Source organism: Halichoeres trimaculatus, unplaced genomic scaffold (assembly GCF_033239565.1).
Source record: "Halichoeres trimaculatus isolate MK-OKI-2021-1 unplaced genomic scaffold, fHalTri1.1 fHalTri1_scaffold_12, whole genome shotgun sequence".
In the NCBI taxonomy this organism is placed as follows: domain Eukaryota; kingdom Metazoa; phylum Chordata; class Actinopteri; order Labriformes; family Labridae; genus Halichoeres; species Halichoeres trimaculatus.
The window spans coordinates 17,271,222-17,298,385 of record NW_027437190.1 but is presented as its reverse complement, the minus strand read 5'-3'; the positions used below and the strand labels follow the sequence as shown (position 1 = coordinate 17,298,385).

General features: G+C 40.6%; 1 protein-coding gene across 2 annotated transcripts in view; it reads left to right on the top strand.

Annotated features, from left to right (window-relative positions):
- LOC141800886 (tumor necrosis factor receptor superfamily member 11B-like) overlaps positions 1-27,164 on the top strand; it is a 90,007-nt gene that overhangs the window by 48,852 nt on the left and 13,991 nt on the right. The window contains exon 1 of one of the 2 annotated variants that reach the window (XM_074683730.1): positions 20,919-21,023. The exons of the other annotated variant lie outside the window; for it this stretch is intronic. Within the exon in view, the coding sequence (XP_074539831.1) occupies positions 20,976-21,023 (48 nt within the window). The 5' untranslated portion in view covers positions 20,919-20,975. Of the gene's footprint in view, positions 1-20,918; positions 21,024-27,164 lie in introns of those variants that run through there. 2 annotated transcript variants of the gene reach the window in all.

The window sequence follows — 27,164 nt, the reverse complement described above, 5'->3', positions numbered from 1 at the left end:
GTGTGTGTGTGTGTGTGTGGTTGTGTAAAATGGCCCATGCAGTAATTTTGAACCAGAATGAAATCCTTTGCCGTTAAAAAGACAGGGTATTTCTTTTTGTTAACAAGGTCTAATTTAAAAAAGGTGGGGGTGGGATGGGTGGGGGATCTGTGATCAAGTTTTTGGAAAATCATCAGACTATCCTTTTTTTATTCTGAGTGATGCAATTTAAATGTCCCATATTATGCAAAATTCACTTTAAGTCTTTTAGTGAAATTTATGGGTCTTTGACTTTCCTCCCAGCCCACAAAATGTGATATTTAATGACAAACTTACAACTTAACAACTTAGTAGTGCTTGTGAATGTAAAATCCTGACCTAAAACGAACTGTTTGGATTTTGCAGATTTGCCGACATCAGCGATTCCCTTTTTTGACCAATCAGGAGCAAGTCTGACCTGATTGGTCCACCGGAGCAGATACCCTCCGAACCCCCTCCCCGCCCACTCCCCTTCCAGCAGCGGGGAGGAAGATGCCAAAGTTGAAGAGCCATCACTGCTTTGTTGTTGGCTATAAACAGCCACATAGTTCCATGCACAAGCTTCCCATCTCGGGAGAAGACAAGACTAAGTGTCTAGAGTTCATTTATCAAGGAAACGTGCCAGCTACACTCAGTAAAACTGTGTATGTGTGTGCTAGTCACTTCACGGCCTACTGCTTTTCCAACTTTGGACAGTACAACAGAGGGCTAGTGAATAGACTGGTCCTGAATCCAGGCACATTACTAACCATCCTTCAACAAACCTTGGACCCTGGAAATGTGAGTATTTTAAATCTTGTGTGCTGTGGAGCAGATATAAGAGCTTTTTTCTCAGGGCCCCCCCCCCCCCGTCTCTGTGTTAGCTTCAGGATGCTAACTTTAGCTGCGGTTAGCCTGTTGTTCAAGCCTGTAATGTTACAGTAAACGAGCTTCGCTGTTTTCTAAACATTGTGCACTCGGAGCTCGTGGTGCTGCTCTCAGTGATGTGGAAGAGCGGGGCGGTATCAGCTGTGGCTCATTTACATATGAAGGTCACGCCCACTAAATCAGACCGTTCTGAACAGAGGGGCTATGAGAGCCTGGAAACATTATTGGCTTTTTGGACCAAAACATGTTACTACCATTTCACGAAGACATCCATATAACTGCAAAAAAGGAGCTGAATATGGGACCTTTAAATCTAATCTTTTGAATATGTCATCTTCATGTATTTTGCAGAGGATGTGTATAATAATACATTTGTTTAAAAAAAAAAGGTTCTGACACTTTTTTTTCAGGTTATTTCTAATATTAAGCGTTAGACAAATAATCTGAAACATGTGTCCTTAAACTAAATGTAAAGAGAGCTAACCCTGTCTGCCGATCTGGAAAAACACATTTCTAAAACTGTTGCATTGACTCAATCATACATCATAGTTGTTATTATAGCCGTCTCATTACACCACTCCCCAAGTTCAAAATACTGAGATGGAAGCAAAGTGTTTTTCAGTCTGACACAAAATTAAAGACAGTTTCACTGCTCATAAAAATCTCCAAGATAAACACAGCTGAGATCAAACAAGATGTTAGCCGTCAACTTTAACTTCTTCAAGCAAGAGCTCAGAACAAATGTGAAACTTTTCCATCAACTAAAACAATACAGACATCATTTTGTTTGGAGGAAGATGAGAACATCTGCAGGCTCTGCAAATTCTTTCTTAACGCACTTCAAGCTAAAGTTTTCATTTGATTTTTGAGCTTTTCAGACTCAGATTTGTAGTAGATTGTATTTGAGTATGGCCATTGGTTTAAATAGCACTCTTTCATTCTCTTTCACTAGTATTAAATTGTATGGGCTGAGTAAATTGGTTTACATACAAATACAGACATCACTTGCTTTCTGAATACTAAAAAAAGAGTCTCATGTCCAAAATACTTCAGAAAGAGTTCAGCATACCTTGGGCATCTTTTGGTTATCTGGCCTCACTTTGGGCTGACTTGATTTGCCTCCTCCAAGATTAGAAGGTGGACCATGTCAGAGCCTCCTTGATCTGAACTTATAAGTATTAAACGTTAAACATTTAGGAGTGCCCATAATAACCAATAAGAGGAGCAAGAAGTATCATCAACTGGATATAGCTCATGGCAGTGAACATAAACAAAACCTTTCCTTGAGCCAGTTGGAACATAAAAAAGAAGGAAGGCTGTGGCATTGACAACTCATAAGCTTAGTTTTGTATTTGTTTTGTTTGTCTGTTACTGCAACACTTTCATGAGAATCCCATTTGAATAGAATTGTTGCCCCCAATGTTAAGTGTGTGGGCTTGAAGTGATAAATGTGTATGATCCAAGGATGTTACGTTAAAAATCGGCCTGAACTGTCTTTAGGTGAAGGATGTCCCACAATTTTAAAACTGGTTAAGATGTAAAAATGACTGGCTTTACCCAAATAACATACGCTGCCCTTAAACGTTTTGAAGGAACTGCTTATCAAGACAGTAGAGCCCAGTTTCCAGGGGCTGCAGTTTGGACCAGTACAGTTTGGTATGGGTTGGACCCAAGCAGCAACCCTCCGGTTTTTAGAAGAGACAATGCAGAAATGCTAAAATCTGCTGTTTCTTGAGTGTCCACTACTGGCTCTGGAAGTACTGGAAGTCACATAAACACCAAGCCAAAAAAAACAGTTTTCAAAGCAGAAATTAACCTATTTACAGCCTGGTTCACAAAATGTCTCTTGTCTGAGTTGCTAATTTCACTAACGGCACCCACTGTGCGGGGGATGAATTTTTTTCTAACTTGGCAATTCAGAGGATATTAAGATCACAAGCTCCCCCAATCAGAGGGACAGCTCAGGGTCACGTGACAGACAGGCGCCCTATAGCTGTGGGCAAAGCCCCTGCCACTACCAATATGGCCGCTATAGTCGATGTGCTTCATTTTCTGTTTCAGAAACAGACAGGTGACGTCGGGGAGACTACATCCATATTTTATACAGTTTATAGTTGGCCCTGATCCTGTGCCCCCTTTTGGTAGGTGGTATGTAAGCAGTATGCCAGTAGCTGTAACAGTTGTGTAATAGCGTGACACCATAGCTAATAAATCTGACAAATAAGAAAAACGTGACACCGTGAACAAAAAGCAAAAATGAAATTTGTCCTCTTTGTGATTGGCACGTGGCTTTTTGTTAAAAGCGCAATCAAGCTTTATTTCAGAGAAAGCTGTGTGCCATGAGGAGAAATACAGCAGCCACTTACATGGTAAGTGACAATTCTTTATACCAATCAATGGACTGCAGTGTTGTAGCTCCAGCCTCAGGGGTCGGATTGCTATGCCTGGCACCTGAATAGAAGGGTACCAAAGAGTGAGACTTTTCGTCTCTGTAATTTTGGGAACTGCCCCAAGATTAGTCAATGGGTACGCCCCAAAATGTGTGCTGTACAAAGACAAACAGAATTGAGATGCTTTGTGGAAACAGTTACGGCTAGGGCATACACATGAGCTGGACGGGATGGTTTACCAAGTAAAGACAGCTTTATGCAGGTCATATTCATAAGTTAGTTAAGTTAAATTCATTATCAAGATCGAAATCAAAGCTAAGAAGAAAAAAGGGAATAAATTTGCATTTTAACGCTTAAATGTTGGTTTTCCTATCATAAAACAGACTCCTGGTTATTTCTGTTCATATTTGCCTGTAGTGATATTTTTATGCTTTTTATCCTTTACAAAGAAAACCAGAGTCTTCCTTCTGTAATGAAACACATGTGTGGTATCACAGGATAAAAACAGTTGCATTTTTCTCTGTTTTTATTTCCTTGATGGCCAGAGTTCCTCGCTTTGTTCTTAACTCAAACAGCTCCATATGAAAACAGGTGGAGTTTCACATCTGTCGTAAGTTTAACCTATTAGCGATGGCAATGAGAGTATCCTGTGCAAACAACAGTAAACAGGCAAACATCAGACTTAGAGACAATCACGTGTGTCCTTCCTTTCCCTTCTTTCTCTTTCACACATGCACACACAGTGGTGATCCTATTTCTGGTGGGCAGCTGGTCTGGTGATGATTCTCAGCCCACTTCTTTTGCTGGCGTAAGAGGTCATTTGTCTGCTCAGGTTTTGTGTGTGTAAATGTTTCCTGCCTGCCTGCCATGCACACATGCTTACAGGTCCTCCTCCTCTTTTAACTGAACAATATGGTGTTCCCTCTTTCCTCTTATGTGGTTGTGATGACGCTTCCAAGAAAGTCGAGCGGCCCGAGGGTTTGGCCGCAGCATGACCGTCAGCGGACCACGGCTGTGGTTAGAAAGGGAGACCTTGGTGAAACGAAAGCCACCCCTGGATGCATGGGGCACAGTTTAAGACATTTCTTCCCTCGACAACCTCTGCTGAACAAATACGGCACAGTGTGGTGAAAGTCCAAAGGAACACATTTATTGATATTTATTTATTCCCTGGTTCCACTTTTCCCCCATATTTGTCATCTTTGAGTCAAGATTTATGTATCAGATTAACTTTTTTATTTATTTATTCAAACTTCTTTATGTCCCTCTTCTTTTCCCTCCCTCCTTCACTCATTCTGTGGCATTTTTCCATCTCTGTACCTATCAATTTCTCTCTCCTGAAGGATTCGAGGGTTTCCTCTGTGCCATTTCCAGTCAGTCAGGCCCCAGCTCAGACAAATATAGCTTCTTTTTCTAACGCCTTTTTACTGGTAATGAACCCATTTGTGGATATAACTCACACTCCTTTTAGGCTGGCAACATTTAGAGAGAACATATCAGTAGAGCTGTCTGTCGGACCAAGTACAATCTAGCAGTGTTCTGCATTCACACAGCAAAGAGTTTCTACATCTCATTAGAAAAGCAAACAGGTAATGTGTTGTAAACGACCAAAAAGTGGTTGACTGGAACTCCCGTGTCTCCCTGGGCCCCCTAAATATATAAACATGGTGAAATGAGCAACTGAAATCAGGATAGACACATCACTTAAGCATTATTTTACAACCAGGGACTTATTTTGTGGTCGTGATAATGTTTTACTCCCCAACAAAACTGCTGAGATTTGGGAAGGTGACGACATTGCAAGCAGAAGGTCCAACAAGCTGAGCAGTGCATACACTCAGAAATGAGACACACTTTGAACACCCCCCTGTTGTTTGTGTATAGGACAGAAAACAAACTGGGTTTATTACGCCAAACTGTCTGTCGTTAACATTAATTTTATTGTACAGAGCAGGCTCCTTGGTTCAAACCTGACCTCATGCTCATACCAAAGGTCCCTGACTGGGCTCAGTTATTGGTTGAGCTCTGTGTTGGTTTCAACTCAGTTATTTTAACCACATGAATGCAAAATACTCATAAGATAAGAAATGATGTTATAGTCAAATAGTAAAAAATGACTAAGCAATTGTCATTTATGCATAGCAGTCTTTTAATGTTTACTGAATGTTCACTGTTAGTCTGAGTGAGTGGAGGGGGCGTGGCTTAGCCATTATGTAGATGCTCAAATGGATGGATTTGAACGTTTTAAAACGGCTAGTTACAGCAGTGATGGAATTCTGGTTGTAGTTGAGTTAGAATAAGCTCTTACGTCCAGCACCCAATACACTGTGAGCACTGGCAGGTAAAGGTGGACAACATTGATTTTCTGTTGATGATACTACCTGTCAGTTGGTGGGTTATGTTGGGCATTAAGTGAGCGTTTTGTCCTTAAAGTTGATGTGTTAGAAGCAGGAAAAATTTGGTGGGGTGCGGGTGTTCAGGATTTAAATTTTGTCAAGAACCAAAGTGTGATAGTATGACTGTGCTGTCTGATATGTGTGGAGCAAAGCGTGGCCCCTATAGAGGGATTATTTGTTTATCAACAACGGCAGATGCGCGCACAACTTGGGTGCAGAAGCACAGCGGAGTATAACGGTTTGTAAACCGATGTGGAGGAGTAAACCACCCAAAAACACATTTTTTAACTTAATGTCATCACTTTGACGAACAGTAAAATGCTTCCAGGTTTGTGAAATAGCAGTGAGTGGACAGAAGAGATCAGCAAGTGGACAGATATTAGGTGGACTGACGTTTTTAGCAGAGAAATCTAGCGAAGCACAACTCTCACTCGATGCTCATGACTGCATTATCCGTGGACACCTATCAGACTGTGACATACCAGGATGTGAACATCGTTTCATAATATTCCCTAATGTTACTTTGGTCATAAAATCCGTTTATGTTAATCATAATTTATAGGTCACACTCATAATTTACTGTCCATATTGAGTCCATGTTTGGTCAGAACTCAGCCCTAAACCAACCTTTTCATTAAATAAGCAAAGTCAAATCTTTATTTGAGTATCAGCAGTTATTATTGCTTGTTTGCAGTCAAACCTGGTTAACTGAGGTTGGATAAAGAATACACATCTAATTACACACACGCGGACGTTGGTGTATCAGTGTAAAGTGTGACCCTGTTAACTGGTGACTCTCGGCCATTAACTACGGCTGCCGCTGGCTGAAAGTCACCAGTTAGCATGGTTGCTATTGACGCCTAAATACCGGTTGTGCTGTCTCTTAAAAAAAACCTGGAAGTTGCCTCTACTGTGTAGTATCGTTTTTTACAGCTGTAGACTGATAACCTCTCTGTAGGCCACTCCAATGGAAGAAGAGGCTGGAGACCAAACAAGGTGTCAGGGTACACAGTGTGTCACAGTTTGCTTTATAGGGCTGATTGACCCCAGAGCTAAACAATATTAGGAAGGTGGTCTTAATGTTATGGCTAATCCATGAGATTGTGACCAATTTCTTTGCTACATGTGTTCTTACAGAAAGTATACTCACATTCTTTTTCCAGCCCCCCTTTCTTTCTCTTTCTCTCCCTCTCACTAAGAGATACACAACCGGTTTGTCCGAATAAAGCTTGGGTCAGTCTGAGACTTCTTAAAGTTAATCATTTTTTAAAAGTATACTGCAGTAATTTCTAAAAAAGTTGTGTAATTGCATTTATCACAAGCACTTCCTCCCCGTCTGCTTTGTACCATGCTGCACTAATCCTATTGTTCTTTATAATGCTCTCTCTGCAGTTCCCCTGCATTCCCCTTGTCCCTCATCAACCGACACCTGTTCCCACTTCCCCATTGGCCCAGTAACAGCCCCTTTCATTCATTCCCTGCTTGATTTTCTCATTTGTTTGTTCAGAGTTCCCGCCGTTTTCTGTGGATGTCCCTCTTTAACCTGATCTTCAGTTGAGACACTTAATCTTCCCTAACTGACCCTGTCCTTTTTATTAGTTTGGTCTCAGTGCATTTTGAAGTAGCTTTTGCCGGTAGATGTAACATCTGTGTTTGTGCTAAGAGTTTTGTCTTTCATTATGATCATCATATGATTTTGTTTAAAGTCAGGTGACTGCTATGATGTCAACAGGATTACCTGAAAGCGATTACATTTTCCACTGATTCTTGCGTGTGACTCAACCAAATGAAACCGGGCTGTTACTGTAAGAACTTCTGTTGCAACACCAGACACGTCACTGTTTCATTAAATGTCTTAAAGACTGCATTGTCACTCCACCCATCTGGAACATTTAAATTTGCTGACATCAGTGTCCCTGTACTTTAATCTTAAAAGAGTAATTATTGATTAACCGTAAACTTTGTAATGTCTGCTTCTGTTTTGTGAGTTAAAAAACATCAGCTTCTTGATTTACCAATTTTGCAACATTAATTAATTATATGTTCTATTATCCAACCTCTCCAAACTCCTTCCCGTCATACTCTTAATCACAGCTATTATATGAATATTAAGCCTTAGATTGCTGCCAATGAGGCAATTTTGCAGTAATGTTTATTTAAGGACTACAAAGGGATCTTCCAGGATGCATAGATCTAAGCTTTATTTATTCAGCATCCCACACCTGAATGTTTTTTTTTCTCTCTACCAAAATATGCGACATAGGATGCAAAATAATTGTAATTGCAAAAATAAGTCTTTTAATGTTTCTATGTTAATTAATTTACCTCCTCGGGTTAGTATCTGCGTCACTGACTGCGTGTGCAGCACACACGCCCACCCAAACACTCCCGACACACGCTTGCATGCAGACAGGCGGGCCATTCCTGACACCAGAGCTAAGTGCCCGGTGCTGGTAAATCCCATCGGCCTGCACATAAGCCTGTGGCATCCTGGTGAGAGAGCAGGAAAACATGCTGCTGTTTCAGAGGCTGCAAGTCTGTTTGTCATCTTTTCCAAGGTAACCAGAGACGGCAGGAGATTTCCCCAGTGGAAAATACTCTCAGAGATAGTAATGGAAATAGACAACAGAGCAAAAGTATACGACAAAAATGGAAACCCTCTTGTCAAATCTCGATTCTGTCAGTTTGAACACTCATCCTTTCATCCATTTTCTTCCACTTGTCTGGGATCTGGTCACAGTAGCAGCAGTCTAAACAAGTCTACCCAGACATACTTCTCACATGCTCCTTTGGGGGATCCTGGGGCAATCCCAGAGCCAGATGGGATGTGACCCTGGGCTCTCCACCCAGATGTGTCTGGAGTACTGCCAAAGTGAGACTTTCAAGAGGCATCCCCATCAGATGCTAACACCAGCTCAATAACTCCAGTCTTTGCCAAGAAGTGGTATAAGCTTTACCCTTAGTTTCAGCTCCTTTACGCTGATACTGATGCTGATTCTGATGCTGATGCTTTAAAAATTTTGCAATCCATTTTAACTTCATTTGTGACAAAGACCTTGGATACTTTGACTTTTTCACCTGGGGCATAGACAGGGATGGGTACCTTTTAGATTTGAAACGATATGGTACCAACGCCCAGTACTTGGCAATTGGTAGCAGTACTCAACGGTACCAATTTTGGGTACTTTTTTGTGTTTAAGTAGTAAAAAAACATCAATTTGTTTACAGTTACAGTTAACAGTTTACAGTTTCATTTAGCAGACGCTTTTATCCAAAGCGACGTACAACACAAGCAAGAATTTAGACAGAGGGAAACCTAGTTAGAGCGACAACAGTGCTACATGTTATTTGGCTGCAGGTGCTGGCATTAAGTGCAAGTTTTTTATTTATTTATTTATTTATTTATTTATTTATTTATTTATTTATTCGTTTATTTGTTTATTTATTTTTTGGAGCAGAGGTGTAGTGGGCGAGAAGGAGTGTAGACCTGGATGAGGGACCCCGGGTAGGAAGGAGCTATTCTTGTCAATGTTTTGTAAGCCAGCAGAAGTTTAACATACTCTTATTCTTCAATGTATAACCTTGCAATGGTGTGTTCGTGTCCAGCATGGACAATCCCCTTCTCTTCCAGTCCCTCACAGTCACAAGGATGTGTATAGGTATTCAAACATGGTACCTTTCGATTTTACGTGAATCAGTATCCGGTACTTTTGACAGAATTCGATCAGTACTTACTAAAGTACCTAAATCGGTTCCCATCCCTAGGCATCGAGTCACTCCCTACAGGAAAGGGGTGATCCACTGCTTTGGAGGTAATGGCCCTTATTCCAAACTGCCTAAGTGCCAGAAGAACCTCATCATCAGCAAAAAGCAGGGATTGGATTTTGAGGCCCTCAAACTGGAAACCCACCCATCTTGTGCTTTGACATGGCTACATGGCTCTCTTCAAAGCTACCAGACTCTCTCAACAAAAACAGGTGTTTTATTTCAGAGCACAAACAGGGAACTGCAGCACGCTCAATTAATTTTGTTTGTGGGCACTGAACAATGGCATAAGCAGATAGTTAAGATGAAAGTATACTAAACGCTCTGTGAGGTAAGGAGACATTTTTTTTAATCTGTGTTCCTGATTTAAAGAAAGAAACTAGTCTTGACAAAACATCCCCATCTGATCCCTATGTATTGTTGTGCAATGGGTGCAAAGCAGAAGAGCTCTGACAAATCTTTTCATAGTTTATAAGAGCTGCTTCATCAAAATATCTGGGACCTAAAGTTCATTGTTATGATGTTAATTTAGTTCAACAAGTCGTCTCAAAGGAAAGTGCTTTTTATTGCCATCTCCTCTGTGTTAAATCTATCTACAGCGTATCCTAGCAGGGGCTCCAGAATTCTCTACATGTGCAGTTATTATTCTACCCTGGGGAATATCTGGTTTTGCTGTGGAGAGTATCAAATATTTTCAAATAAAACAGAAATATTCAAAAATTATGTGTCCGATTAATGGCCCACAGCCAAAGCCTACTTCCTCTTTTTTTGATGGCATGTGCTTTATTTTTGCTCTGGTTATTTTATGGAGGTGTATTTGAGGTCACAACGGGTGAGGCCTTGTAGTGTACACTGTAAGTACAGTAGTTGCACAGTGAGGCCGTCTTTGCTTTGGGTCAATGCCACTGTACATTGTGGCCAGTGAGTAAGAACTTCTCTGCCACGCGCTCGTTTGGGACGGTAAACATTAGGCACAAAAACACGCATTCAGTGCTCCTTTCATGAAACAAATTGGACAAACAGGCCTGACCGTCACTTTTCCCTTGGCTGCAAAATAATCAGAGCACTGTAAAACACATACTTGTAATTCAACTGTTACTGTATTTGAGATGCATTTTACAGTATGTGTGTCCTGGCAAAGAATTGATAGCAGAACAGACATTCTTTGTTCATTCTTTGAAAAGAGACCCTTCAGTTCACAACCATTTGTGACCTGTAATGCTACAGTGCACCTGACTTCATAGACCTCATAAATATCATTACTTTTCTCTGAAATATAAATTCCTATTGGCGCATAGTCCACGGTCTACTTCACAGCAGAGTTTATAATGGCCATGACATTCAGTATCACATTTCACATTTCAAAACAATACATGTGCTGTTTCAGTAACACTCACTTCAATCTCTCTTCGTTATGCAATATCTCCCCGTCTCACTTTCAGTCTTGTTTTTCAAACACACTGTTGACCCTCACTTTCTGTAATACATTGCAGAGGAAACATGAGAAAAACTGAGCTAAAGTCTTTTCATTGAAATGTTAAGTGCATGTATTCCATTTGGTAGGAGGCTGTGACTCAGGAGTAGACATTAGTCTTACTAAAAGAACAACAACAAAAAAAGAGCAAACAGGTTCAGCTGAGAGGTAAAACAGTTGCAGCATAGTTGCATAAATCAGAGTAATTGTGCCTTCTTAATGATGGTAGTCCTGCTATAGACATACAGTCTTTAAATGTGTTTTAGGTTCTCAAATTCAACCTTATTTTTATTCTGGATGTAATAAATTTAGAAGTTTAGGTTTTTCAGGTGTAGCATGATATTACTGATTTTTTGTTTGTTTTGCGCATTTCTAACTAAAAGAATATCTATAATGTGTTGTGACAGACTACTTCAACAAGATTATTTACCTCTTCTGTCTTTATTGTTAGCTTCAGAGTCTCTATGTTGGGTACATTTATTTATTTGATTATTGATCTGGCAACTGATTTTCCTTTACATTGTTCTTCGAGTTTTGTTAACTGGACTATGAATTGTAAAGCTGCGTTTCCACCAAGCAACCAGTTCAGTTCGTCTCAGTACGGCGCGCATTTTGTGGCGTTTCCACAGACTTATTCCAGGACAGATCCCCAAATAACCGAGACGAGCCCTCCCACTTTTTGGGACCCTTTCGTATGGGTGCCAGACTGAACAGATCCGAGCTCTTAAAGTGGAGCTACAACACTGCAGACCATTGATTGGTCAAAAGAATTGTCACTTACCCCGACAGCGGCTGCATTTCTTCTGGCGGCACACAGACTTCTCTGAAACAAAAGCTTGATTGCACTTTGTATCAAAGAGCTACATGCCAATCACAAAGAGGACAAAATTTTCACTGCGCTTTCTCTCAGGTTTGTCACCTGATGACAGTTGTATACAACAGGTCCCACCCACCAAGTATTTAAAGGCCCACATTGTCTACTTTACCCATTAAAGGCACCTCATACAGTCCCACTTTACAAATATTGAACTATTCCTTCAATGCTGGAATTTTGTTCGGTGCTTAAAGTACCGAGCCAAATGTTACATCACAATGGTTCATTGTTCAGCATTTTAGCTTAGTGTGTAAGTCAAAACACATGTAGCATAGGTGTACTTGAGGTGGACTTTGTCTAAAAAATGAATGAGGGATTCTCTTAAATGAAATAACACTCCCTTCTGACACATTTTAACCCATACAGGTAAGTTTGTTGCAAAAACTTTAGCTAAAAATATAGATATCACACCATGTGCTTGGAGCTATAAAAGTATGAGACTATTCGAACCCTGAACTAGTCAGCAAACTTTCCTGCTTGACTGAAATAAAAACAAACATCCCTTGTTGAAAGTCATCCTCAGAGTCCTCTGAAAATGACACTTGTCCTTCAGACAGGCATGCAAACATCTCCCATGAATGAGCCTTGTTGCATGCGTCATTCTCGACACTATGCAGCTTATGAATCCAGAAGAGTTTCCCCTAAATCATTTCAGAAACCTCACAAGAGAAAACAAGGTGACCACATCAGCTGCAGTGGAAGTCCAGGGATCCCTCTGCTGTTATTTCTTCTCTCAAGGTCTGATGTGAGTCACTGCTTTGACTGGCAAACCTTCTAATGCTGGGCACAAGGTCTGTTTAAGCCCCCTTATCCTCTTTTCTGCCCTTTTCTGTTTCTGACTGCTCCTGTTTTACACTATAATAAAATGTCTCCACTCTCTGCTTTCATCAGGTTCACCACCTTTTCATTCTCACTCTCCTTCCTCCTGTGCAAGATTCTCATCTGACGCCCTTCAATGCCTCCACATTTTCTCTTGGTATCTTTGCCCCACATCGATAATTTCAGTATCCTGTTGGGGCTTTTTTCATCACTTAGTAAAATAAAGACTTGTCCACTGTGATTTCCATCTAAGAGGCCCCAGGCACTGAGAGATATATAAAATATCCTGAAACAAGAACTCTGAGGTGGACCGCAGAAAGGCAGACAGGAGAAACTGAGAAGGTCAAGAGCCATAACAAGGCAACATGGTCCCTGCGTCTGTAACAAAACATAATAAAGTGGTGTGGCCTGAGTTCCCTGAAAAACCTTCAGTGCTAAGGTCAACTTACCCCCACTGACTTAAAACAGGAGTGAACTGATCTAAAATTTAGAGCTCATATTAAGAACAGGGTTCATTCAGACCAAGTGTTTTTTGCATCTAATTACTTTGACGCTTCAGGCCATCTCTGAGTCTGTTTCATTCAAACAGCCAATGCCATCCTTTACTTGGAGCTACTGTCAGGGAATTCATTTTTGTGTTGATTTGAAGCCCCTGTAAACAATGGTGTGTTCCATTAGCATCGAGACTGGGAAAAGAGGAGTGGAAATGACGTCATATCAGAGTTAAAAGTGTTCCAATCCAGAAGAAAAATACAACACCACTTCTGGTGCGGATCTACCAGACTATTAGCTGTTGTTAGCTGTTGTTAGCTTGCCCTGCATAGGGTTGCAAACTTTGAGGCAGAAAGATACGGGACACCCTCAGCAGGGGGGGATACAGTACAACACGCACGCACTGGGACTGAGTCACATGACCGTAAGCACGTAACCACTGCAGGCATAGGCTGAACCTGTGGCTGCCTACCTGTCATCTGAGTCGTCCTAGTGCCTGTAGCGTACAGCTGGCCATGCAGGCAGGCAGGCAGACACACAATGCATGGCGCATAGAGAGAAGAAATATATGTATCTTGCCTTCACTGGCTGGGACAAACAATGTCCTGTACAGGACGCGCCTCTCTTGATTTAAATACGGGACCCAGCTAATACGAGACAGCCCTGCCCCTGTAAATAACACTACAGCAATATTTCTATATATAAACATTGAACAACACTATGTATAAGGTGGATTTAGTGTGACAAACACTATTCCGAAATTCTGAAATAAACTTAAAATTATTGTTCACACCTGGGGCAGCCATCTTTGATTTTAAACCTGGGGGTGGTGTGGACTTCCCTGTAGGAAATTCTGACCTTGGGGGGCCTTCCAGTTGAAATTTCCCTCTCGGAACTCGTACATTTCGACTTCCAAGTACAAATGCAACTTATCATACCTGCCAACACTTCTAATTTCTGCAGGAGTCTCCTGCTTTTGAACCCGTTCTCCTGCTGAACTTGCAATTCGTAATTTCTCCAGATTACCTCCTGATTTGTCGGATTGATACCAGTTAAAGGCTTGTTCTTGAGTACTGTTTAGGATTTGTGTCGTCAGACATGGCAACCCATTGTCAGCGACAAGCATCCATAGATTTCAGCATAGTCCCAGGAGGTAAAAATGATGTTAACAGACAAGTTAGCACAGAAAATATTTTGAGGCACAGGATAGATTTGCTGCAGCAGTTTAAGATGACTTGCAGTAGTCTTGTTTGCTTTCATTTGTCATAAAAGGGCATCAGTATCACTGTCTGTCTGTCCAGCTAAAAACTCCTCACAGGAGCTTTAAATTTTGCATCTGTTTAGTTGAATTCAACTTTTTTTTTGTAAGAATCAACAGAATAAATTATGTCCTGGCATTTTTTAACATCTCCAGCAACCAATTTTACCATTTGACATGTTAGTCTAGGCGTATGTGATAATTCAACCCCTGATGTCGGCAAAGTTTACATGAAAGGCCTCGCCCCTTCCTTGATTTTAATTGGTTGTTTAGGGAAAAGTGACAACTGATAAGCACAGCAGTATTCCAAAAGTTAAACCGAATGTTGTTAGTGGACACAGACTCTTACAATCAGTTATAAAACCAGATAAAAAAAATACTTAACCAGAGCTTTGCATAGCGCGGTTTGGGAGCTGCATTATCTTGAGCAAATAGCAGCTTTTGTAGCCAAAAACATGCTTGCACTAACATTTTCAACAATACAGAAAAGTGAAACAAAAGGAGTCTACCAATGTAACTGCTCTAAAAATGTTCAAAAGTAGCTCTAACAGTAACCATTTAGAGGCCTGTAAAAATATAACCACAGGCATGTCTGACATGTACAGCTCAACAAGGATCTAATGAAAATCACAGTCCTTGCCACATCATCATTTGGAGATACTTCATGGTGGGCAAAACTCTTCCCCAACCAAAATCTCCCAAAATATTTGACTAAATTGCAAATATATTGTATTTGCATGCATGGGTGAGAGCCTTTGTTGCAAAATTTGAAAAAAAAAGAGCTTTCATTGTTTTCGCCTCTCACTGTCTCTGGTCACCATCAGCTTAACAGTTGTCAGTTCCCTTTTCCATTCATTCGTTTATGAGATCTGTTATGGAAATGAGTGGGACAAGGATACAGTGCAGGTTCTCACACATACACACGCACACACACACACACACACACACAGAGCTCCTAAGTACATGTACACAAAGTCTTGACTAACACGCAACTACACAGTACAATATGAATGTACACAAAGGTAACCATGGATCTGCACAATAATAGGCTCAGGTGAAAAGGGATCTGATATCTCCACGCTGTATGCAAACAAGATGGCACAAGCTCTACAAAGAACTAATCTCTCCATATCTTTGCAGTTGGATTTCAATCAGGAATTATTTTTATATTTACCTTACATGTCCCTTTATTGTGTGCAGTTGTTTTGCTTTATTATCCCTGCAGGGCTAATATGAGTCCACAGTGTGTGTATTGTTCATGCCCAGTAAGGATATATACATGGAGCACATATGCAAAATGTGGAGCACACACAGAAACAGGCAAATCTTTGTGCATGCGTGTGTGTTGTGTACACAGACAAATAAAAAGTGTGAGCCCAAATTCTTGTATTCCGTGCGGTATTATTTCAGATCTGCTATGGTTGGAAGGACAGCCTTGAATGTATAATTTTGGCGAAAACAAATCAAATTATTGCTTTAATGTTGACAGGCCAAAAACCAGCTTACAATTTAATGACACATGGCAAGTCAGCGGGTTATTTTCTTTTTATTCAAAGTGTGTGTCTTTGTTAGTGTGTGTAGATGTGGAAGAGTAATGCCTTAGTAGCATCTGGTTTACCTCCTAACACCCACGGTTTCCCTGCTCGTACGCTACCATCCGCCAATGAACACATCAAAATAGACTTGTGTGTGTGTGTGTTACTGTTTGCGTGTGTTTGAGTCTTTGAGTGGGTAGATGTCCATCTGCCGGTCGACCATTGTCGTGGTGTATTCTGACCTCAATGCTGAAAGACTTGTGTGTGTTTTTCTGGGCCTTTGTTTTTGTGCCTGTGTGTGTTTGTTCAGTCATTCTGTGGGGAGATGTGACCTCACCACTGAGAGTTTCCTCACACGCTTGCAGGCTCATAGATGTGTAAGTGAGTGTACTTTCTCTGATTACGATGAGTCCTTGTGCTTCGACGTCAGCTGGCTGTGACATTTTGTCATGCCTGTGTATGGGGCAGACAGTACGCTGCTACAAAAAACAAAAATGGAAGATCAGATCTGTTTTAGGACCTTTGACGTCAGAGGTCTGTATCAACATGACTTGTTGAGATCACAGTGTGGGAGTAAACTTTTGGGTTTTTCTACGTAAGTAGTCCGTCACTTGAAATCTGTGTGGGAGCTGAGGTACTGTTACAGACAGGGTTCTAAACGTTTTTAGTGTACTTTATCTGCGGCATTTAACGGACGCACTAAAGAGAGAGAAAACCAACATTTGAGAAAGTTTCAAACCCAGAATGTGTCTGGTAAATGTAACTGGCCCACTGACTCACATCTATCACTGACCTATGAAGTGTGTGAATGACTGTGCTTGTGCGTGTAAAACGGAAAATATTTTTTTGATTGACTTGTTTATACCCAGACTGCTCATAGTTTTGTTGGGTTAGACACCAGATACCTGAAGGATTGGCTAAACTGGAAAGAGCAGATATTTCTGACATTTTTCTTGTTCTCTCACTTGATTGCATACCCTTCCCAGGCGATGAGGACATACAGTGTCGAAATTTGTTCTTAACCTGGTGCTACAAATCTTTTCCTGTGAATTTGTGAAACTTTTCCATTTCTCTATATGTGAAGTTTTAAGTGTCACAATAATGTAGCCCCTAAACTTTTTCATCAGTTTTTTACAAGTATAAAAGCTCATATTTTTTTTATTATGAAAGTACACCTCTGTAGGGTGAGGTGATTCACACGTCCCTCTGACCACGGGAGCTGTGGACTATCAGGTCAGTGTCTCCTGGAAGTCGTCTCACAGGGAAAATTGGTTTTAGGGAAACCTTAGTCAGGTAGTGGTTTCAGTCCTCATCAGTCTAGCAGCAACTCTAGAAAAAAGGAGGGAATGGGTATGTCAGCCTTCCACTCTGCAGAGTGGGTCAAGGACCATGAAACTCTGCCTCTCTTTACCTCTCTAGGGAAAGGAAAGAATTGCTTCACCTCACTGACCAAGGTGGAGGTAGAGCAACACAAGCCAGAATTAGTTTGGCTTATATCCATCAACTGCATTAGATCCAGAGTCCTGGTGAGGGACCAGACCGTCTTCTTTTAGGGGTTTACCAAATGTAAGGTATCAAGGAGGTGTGGAAAATCCCAGTGGGCCCTGGCTGGACGCTCCTATGTTGGATTTCTACGGAAAGAGTGGCTTACCTTTGAATCACTGCAAGTCATGGAGAGACAAACTCTTGAGTGCTGGGGTTTGGCAGCTGAGTTACACCAGATGTGTCCAGGTCACGTGCCTTTACGCCTTGACTGCGTTTGTCAACTCAGAACGGCTGCATGATCATTCTGGCAAGCTGCATGGCTTACAGACAGAAGAAGTCACAGGACCGATGGGTTACCCCATATCCCACTCCACTGATAAGCATCTCCTCATTCTTGTTTAGGCTGTGATACCTCCAATCTGTTGACTCTAGGCCTGGCTCCACTGATTATGTCAGTTTGTTGTTGTAGTCAAGCTAAAAGTGATCAATTTTTCACATGGTTTATTTTATTTTGAAAGTCACTGGCCTTTTTTAAGTCGTTTCCATCCATTACTCTCTGGCCCACTTGATCTTCTCTATGGTAAATGTGGATGTCACAGCTCCGGTATCCAACAAAAACAGGGTGGTTGTGTATTAGCTGCAACCTGCCGGACCAGGCACGCAGCAGAACCATGACAGAAAAGATCTGGTGTAAAATTACACTTGATTTAAATGGAAGCCTATCTGATCCAGTGCCATGACACAGTGGAGCTGGTCCGTAGACGCATCTAGAGTATTTGGGTAGTATGACTATTCATACCCCCCATTCAAGCATCTAGGACAGGGTGAAGATGGCTAAATGAGTTAAGTTGAAGGCATCTGGCTGAATCTTGAATCCATATAAATATCTTAAGACAACTAATAATTACAAGTGGTTTCTCCAATTTCAACAAAAAATGGCACAGTGGATGACAATTGCAGTCTCAAAATGATAAAGCGTGATGGACAGTAGTGCACACGTTTCCTGTTATGATCTGCTGAAACGTCGTGCATATAGGAATCTTAGCATGTTTCTCGTGGACAGTGGCCTCAAAGTCACCCAATATTTTTTGAGTGCAACCACCTTTTTGAAATCCCACCAGTGATATTCTTTGAGGTTCAAGTCAGGCAACTGTGATGGTTATTCCAAGACTTTTTGGTAGCCGAGCATTGGAGGACACGGAGGTATGCTTTGTCCCACTGCTTTGTCTCAGTTGCCTCACAGATAGCATGAGATTTTCTCCCAGTATTTTCTGATACTTTGCTAAAACTATCTTTCCCTCCAGATGTTGCAGGTTTCTAGAGCTAGAAGAAAAAAAGCAGCCCCAGGGCATCATTAAGGCACCGCCATGCTTCACTGTGTGTTCTGTGTGTGCTTCACTCTTCCTTATCCAGACGTGCTGATCCATTAAAAAAAGTTGCAGTTTTGTTTCATTGCTCTACAGAACAGAACCACAAAACTTATTTGGCGTATTTAAATGGTAATAGTTATATTGAAGCTGACTTTTCTCATGCTTGTGGTTCACCTGTCTCCTCCCCTCAGAGATCTGGTGGCAGAGGTTAAATCTTCCTCTTTCTGCCACACATCCAGGTAGTGCAGCAACAGTTCTTTCAACTTTAAACTTGCCAACTATGAGCTTCCAACTGTATATTTGGACACATCTGATGCCATTTATACAATTTTAGATTCATTTCCTTGTTTATGAAAGGAATTGATCACTTCTCTTCGCCATATTTCCTACATGCAGTCCCCTTTAACAAACCTTAACAACCTTAACATTTGAAATGATACGGTACCGATGCCCAGTACCTGGCAACAAAACCAATTTACGGTACTTTTGTGTGTGTTAATGTGGTCATAAATATTACTTTGTTTAACAATAAATCTCTTTTTTTTTTCAATTTAACATATTTATTTCTCAATATATAAACTTGCAATACTGTGTTCATGTCCAGCATGGAAAGTCACTCACTCTTCCACTCCCTCATTGTAAAAAGGATGTGTTTAGGTACTGACACATGATACTGTTTGATTTTACGCAAATCGCTACTCAGTGCTACAGACGTAATTCCATTTGTACCCATGAAAGAACCTATTTCTTTACCCATCCCTTAACAAATCCCTATTTGATGTGGTCTGTCTCAAGCACACATGATGCAACAGCTGAAGCCATTGATTAACTGCATCACGTGTACGTAAGACAACACCTGATTTGCAAATGTGTCATCTTATAAGCAATTTTGTTCTGGGTGTTGAGCAATTTGAGACTGCAAATGTCTTTAAAGGGAATTGTGTGTCAAAATTGGAGGAAAAAATGTCAGTCGTGTTGAGCTGTTAAAAAAGCTGTTAAAACGTCTCTGGTTTGATTCATTTTATTGAAAGCAAAGCTGCAATGCATCTAATTTGAATTCTGACTTGAATGTTTTCCAGTGGAATTGTATATTTTAAAATTTTTAATATTTTATTACTTTCATAAGGTACAATGCCTATACCACAGCTAATAATGCTCCATCAGTGTAATGCACTTAAGACACCATCTCAGCATGGAAGCCTCTGACCAGGTGAATTGTTCTTATTTCAAAGCCCTCTACTTGTGGTTGTCAGACAGGTACTAATGCATCATAAAGTTGAATTAAAAAAAAAAAGAAAAAAAATTGGAATCTTTGGCTCAGATAACTGATACACTGTTTAACTCTAAGATGCTGAGATGTTTCACATTTTTATGAAGGACAGTATGCTCTGTGGTTTGTAGGTTGTGTTGCTCCAGTTCCTAAAACTGCTCTTGTCAGCACATGTACAGTGTTGTCCATCCTCACTGAGACAACATTTCCAAGTTCCAACAGCGGATGTTCAAATAAGCATAACCAGTCTCACTAAATGATTTTGGCTGCTACAAATAAACACCTGTCACTCATTGTATTTACATGCTGTCAAACTTGGACTCTAAACATTTATACTGGAAAAGGATTCTCTATTTGCACTGATTAAAGCGACTTTGACAGGTTGGGTGTGTTACAAACTGGTTGTCAGATATTTAAAACAACATTTTTTCACACTGAAGAATCTGCATGGTAGGACATTGGGAATACTTCATTTAGAGTTTTTCTTCATTATAGTATCATTTTACTTCAGTTATGTTGGAATTCTGACTCAGGAAAATATGATACTACATAAAAGCTGCTTTGCAGTTTCTACTGGACTTGGACTTCTCCAGTGCCCTTTTCTCTTCTACCCTGAATAGCCCACAATTTTCCACAATTATCAAGGGATTTCTTTGGGAATATTTAAAGTTTAAACCTATCTGCTTAAATTTATGAATGAACCCACATCATCTGATGGTCACTGGATGCTTCTCACAGACATTTCTTGGTATCGCTTACACAATTCACTACTTTGCGTAATCGCAAGGCAACTCGTGAGGATGCAACAATTTATTTTTAGGACTGAGAGGAGAGACAGAGAGCGGGATACCGAGGTGGGTGGGCACATGCTCTCTCGCTCTCTCCCTCTCTGTGAGCACAATAAAAGCGCAGTTCAGTGATGGAGAACCCAACACGCCGCAGTTCACTTTTACGCAGAGAAGATGAGCGCACGGATACCAAAATCCAACCCGGCCATGAAATTGATATTGGTGAGTACGCAGATTGTGTAGCTCTTCTATCCTGTCTGCTGTTCTAAAGGAGCAAAGGGAAGTGTTTTAAAGAGGGAAACACTCGTTTTTCTTTCCATTTCCACTTCTTCTTTCGAATAGATAATATTAGGCTGTGAGACAACACGTGGATATGGAATGGGAATATGGAAACGAGCGCTTACTGTAGTTCAGATGCAATCGAAATCAAAGCTAAATGTGTTCGGTATCTTTGTATGTATTTGTACTGAGATCGGTTGTAAAGCGGGACTTGTGTGGAACTCGTCACAGGTGCCAGTAACTCGTAGAGCGCATTCCCAGCGATGTCCCCGAAGCAGTTATTATAAATGGATTTACGCTCTCACCATATGAGGTATGAGGATGAGTTTATATTTCAGCACTTTCGAATTAGCCTTTAACCTCATAATGTGGGGTTTCCATAGCTAGTTTCCTTTGCACTGTGACTATGAGAGCTATTTAAATGTTATTTGCACTGTATTTAAAAGCTCCTGAAGGAAATCCCTCCACTTCAGCCTCCTGTATTTGTATACTATACTTCCATGACACTTTCATCGGGAAAATGGATTTCTGTCTGTCTGGGAAAGTTATTTTTCCTGCTGTAAAATAAAAGCAGGGAATGTAGGGCAAATACGACCAAATCCAGTGTGTAAAAGCTAACATAATTATGATGTAGACCAGACAAAACAGCAGTTGACCGTAAAATCAGGCCCATAGACAGCCCTGCAACATAAACTTGTACAGGTAATTATCACCTTTGTTGACATACTGCAGAGAGATGCCAAGTTAAGGCTGTCATTTGTGCTGTTTGTAGAGTGGATTAAATCATACTGAAGATGTCTGTGTGATGTGTTCAGCTCCTGAAAGTTGACTGATTGCAGAATAAATCAAATGTCTACCTTCTCCACTGTGTTGTTTGAAGGAATAATACAGGAAAGATAAGCACATGGGCTATATTTAAGGTAATTTTCTTTTAATGATTATTGGAGCTTTTATTTATTTTTTATTTTTTATCTTTTTATAAACTGCTGCGAATACTTGAGGTCCATAAATGGGCCTACAAACAACATTTTTGATTTTCAATACTGACTCAGAGTTTACTTTAGGTTTTTTTTTTTGCCGCCTTTTAACTGGATGAATGAGACTTTAGAGTGAAATACAGACATGGCATGTTGCCAGCAGATGCTGTTTACCAGAAGTTTGTCGTTAGACTAATTTGTTCTACAGAGGTTTAAACACATGCCCAAGAGGGACTCAGACCAGTTATTTCATTTGGCATGTTTTGCATGCTGTCCTGCATTGGGGCCTTTTTTGCAGGTTTTGCATATGTTCACAGATGTGTATCAGGGCAGCAACAGATCCCACATTGTACCTGACCAAAACACTGCCCGTCATTGTGGACTGTGCACGCTTATGTCTTTGTGTTGTGAAAAAACAGATGCTTTATTACGAGATGTTCATTGTCCATCAGCGATTTTTTTCTGTAAAAGGTGCAGGTTCTTGGAAATACAGACAAATGAGTGGCCATGTGTGGTTGTAGAGCAGTTATCATGCAGTAAGTTCACTGAGTTTCAAGTTTCTGATGGTGAATGTTGTGTTTATCTAACATTCACTTATCAGTCAGTCACTTTCCCAGCCAAAAGACAGCATCCACTCAGCCAAATATCAAATCAGGGTTAATTTTGGACGGACTCTCTTAAATCATCAGCCTGTTTGTCTGCTCGTCAACACACCAAACAACCCAGCACTCAGTCTGTCTGTACGTAATTCTATGTTAAAGGGACACTCTACAATTTTGTGTCCAAAACATTGTTTAGGCTTAGATGGTCAGAGATAAATACACCTTCAGCACCTGTGTACTCTTCCTTTTCCCAGCATGCATCTAACACATGTGGCTGCGGTCTGTCTGCTGGAAACACACACTTCTTGTTTGGGTCCTTGCCCGGGATGATGTCAGTGGATATTGGACAAAATTAGGTTGTCTTGGCGATCTTTTAGATTATGAAGAGGACATGTGTTTCTAAATGTAAACAATGATTCAAGTGGGAAAAAGTGGCGTCATAGTGGAGAGTATAATGCAAATGAGAGAGATTTGTATCCAGCCTTACTACAGCGCGCTTGTCATCCACTCATTTGTCCATCAAGCCCATAATCCAGCCACTGATCCCCTGAGCATTTGTAATGTCTTATCTGCATTATCTTTTATCAGTGTTCCCTTTATCTTTATGCCTCCTCTTGTCCCACTTTCTCTTGTGTCCGTTGTCATTGTTGTTGCTTCAACTTCCCTAAATCTGCGGAAGGCTGCCAGGCGGACAGTAGAGGCTACAGAGAGGTCAGCCAGCCAAAACAACTCCACATGATTTCTTCTTTCTTTATCACCAAACAGTGCAGATAGATGAGGAAGTGTGTGTGTGGGTAGGGGGGATATACAGAAGGTGTGTGAAACTACTGGATCAATTTAAAACAAACAGGTGCAAATGTTGATTCAGAAAGCAACGATCACCTGTGGAAGTTGCCTCCACGCACCTCACTTCCCCTTTTCCATCAACAGTAGTAGTGATAGCAGAAGTGTGTACATGTGTGTGGGCGTGTAGGTTCTGATAGACTCATTGATCTGGAGTATGTCCAGTGTTAGTGTGTGTGGTTATCACACACAAAGAGTAGAGAGTGTGTTAGCTAAAAACACCTGGTCATTGTTTTAGCATCTCTGTTTTATCTTCTGACTGAGTGAGTCATATTAAAAACAGCGTGACTCATCTGATGCAAATGTCTGCAGTGAAAGTTTTATCTGCGCCAGTTTTGTCAGATCATTTTATTTGCAGATTCTTAACTTTAAAGATTTGAGGTCATTCTCACGTAGTTCCTTGTGGTTTTGATTAGTGTTTTAAACCCAGACTCAGACAATGTCTACAGCATCACAGGATAGAATATTTCTTTACATTTCATTTTAATCCAGTTAACCCTGCTAAGACTAAATTAGCATTATATAGAGTGAACTAATTTCAAAATTATAGGTCAGGCTACAGGTCTTATCTTGTATTTTTCTCAGGTTTCAATTGGGAAAATTAAGGAAAGATTATCTGCTGAATTCATTTTCCTTTAAGAGTTTCATGACTTGACATCTGTACAAGCCCTGCCCTATATAACCCCCGGCTGTACTTACATGAAGCTGATGGATGAAATATTCTATTTTAATAACGGGCCATTAATCAGAATATCTGGATGAAGGAAAAAAGTTTGAAAACTTAAAAAAAAACATTTTTGCTTTAACTCATCAAAAGTAGGCTACTGCTACTGAGAATTTGCATTGGAGAGTAATCTAATACTTGTTTTATACACTAATGTCTCATAGTATAAGCATTTCTAACACCCTCTGCCAGTTTGCTTCAAAAAAGACAGATAATGTTAGATATACATAAAATGCTGATATTTATGTTTGTTTTTTAAATTCCTTGTTCAACTTATTGATTCAACTTTATCAACATCTTTCAATTGAACAATCAAACTGCAAATTTCACGGAAGTTGATTAGTGTATGTTACAGAAGCAGACCTATCTTGGTTCAGTTAAGTGATCGTAAGATAAGAAAGACTGCACATGTTTGCTAACATGTGCTCACACAGGTAACTTATCTTGCATTACACTGACGACACATCATTGTTATCTGTAGTGGCAGGAGAGGGTTTCATGTGCATCTTATGACTTACTGCAGTTTGCAACAATGTATTCCACTTAGCAATGAAGTGACACTGCCTGACAGCATGTCCCAAAGTCGCTCTCCCTCTGTATGAGTGATAAAATACAGATTCTATATACACACACACACACACACACACACACACACACACACACACACACACACACACACACACACACACACACTTGCAGGCAGGCAGAGCTGGAATCCCCCCTCAGACCACCTGCATTCTACAGTTAACTGAAGCCATGTGCCTGCTGGATAAGCTAGTGACATGTGGTTTGGTCCCTTTGTGCCATGGTTCCTCTCCTCATGCCATAAATTTGAGACTGACCTCAGGCTCTAAAAAAACTCTGATTCTCCTCTTTCTTTGCAATTTAGTGAACTTAGGGATCATTTTGACTCAAAGCCTGAATGCTGTCTGTTCAACGGTACTTAGCAACTAATTTGTCCTGGAAGCATTTGGATATTTCCACTAAAAAACACAAAGGAGAGCAGGCTTCCTGGTTTAAAATAAGATCTGGACTCAGAATGTGGTGCTGTGCTAACAGCTGATGCCCTGTTTTCAACAACCCAATTTTTTGATCACCATTTGGATCTTGTTTTTACACATGTAAATCTAATGCGTCTGTTGCTATCAATGATCATATAATTGATCATTAAAAGGCTGTCTGACTTAAAACGTATTGGTGAGTATGTACTGTATCTTCAGTGCAATTTGTCTGTTAAACAACATTTTAGCTCCAGGGTAAAGTGTACCAAATGACTGACATCAGACTTTGCTTTTTGTGAACCAACCAATTTTTGCTGTGATCTCACATTCCGCCCATTACCTGGCTACCTGGACAGCATGTGTGATCCTTCTTAGCTGTATTTCTCAGATCTGTCTGGAAATGCCTCTGCTCATCCGTCATGCAGCTCTCAAAGGGACTTCATCCTGTTTCGCTGAAGCATTCTGTCACAACACATTCTTGACACAAGTAAGGTCACAGATGTGGTATGAAAGGTGCTGGTTCCAAGAGAAAGTGAGGATGATGAGCCTTGACTGGATTATTGTGGTGTGGAGGCAGACTAGAATACCTTTGGGCTGTTTTTTTTAGAGGATACCATCTATTTAAACGAATATGTTTTCTCTAAAAGCTTTTTTAAATGTCTTTCCTCTCTATCAACAAATCTGACTTCTATTGTGTTGACTGTAACAGAGTAAGTACTCTGTATCAGATGAAACTGATTTACACAGGGATATTTTAAGAACCTTGTTTTATCTAGAGGATGCTGTGGGACATTTGGCTTCAGAGAGGTAAAACTTTATCAGTTATACCATCCTCTGCCTGGCGTTGCTCCATGTAGGATATGCCTCTCACTGTGCATGGCTCTGATGATGCTAACTGTGTAATTAAGCTGTCAGTGGCCCCTGGCTGCTGTGTAATTTGGGTTTCCAGTGGTTTGTCCATGATGTCGTCAGATGGCAGCTTCTTCGGGTACACGGAGGGTGAAAAGTTCAGTATCACTTTTAGCTGCTGATAGACAAACTCACACTCTCACCACAGGACATCCTCATAATAAATTAAACTCTTAAAAGAGGAAGAGTTCTTGTCTCCCTTGGTAGCAGAGCGCTACTGTGCAGTTTGGCCTGGCACTGCCTGAAATAAACCCCAAGTGTTTGATGAGATTAGAGGGACATGTTTATTAAAGATCCGTCTCAAGATGTCAAAATAAAAAGTGTCTCCAGACAGACGACTTTAGCTCTCAGTGTAATTTAAAATGATCCACCATGACCTTTTCTGCATTAACGGTAGAGTCCACTAGCAGAATCACATGAAAGCAAGTTATAACAAAATTAGCAAAGGTTGTAAAGCTAATGTCAACTTGTTTGGTAATTTGATGTCTAGTCCAGTCATGTATTGAATATCCACACTGTTTTAGCCTTTAGCTTTGTTTTGAAAAGTTAAACAGTAACCAGCTCTATAAGAAATTTAAACAAGAAACCATCCACAGTCAAAACTGAATCTCCAGGCGCATCCATTGTCAAACGCTGCCAAACCAATTGTACAACCATGTATTGAGCAAATCCTAAACATACAACTGCTGTGCATGAAGTTCAATGAAAAACAATACATGTGCTCTGACTCCTGTGCACATGACTGAAGATAAATCAGTCCTGCCAGTAAACTCATCCGGCCTTAAAAGATTAAAGTCGAAGCAGCAAGTGTAACCGTACCCACATTCACGAAAACCCAGGTGACCGTCCGACTGTCAGTCGCTCGGTACACTCCACCCTCCTGATGTTTCTAAGTTGATTCGCTGTGGTCGCACGGCTTAATAGTGTGTATACACTTCTTAATTTGAAGAGCAAGACTATGATTATGGGTTTGATTCCCGCTGGGGCCACCCATGCTACAAACAAACATATGCAGCTACGGCTCTGCT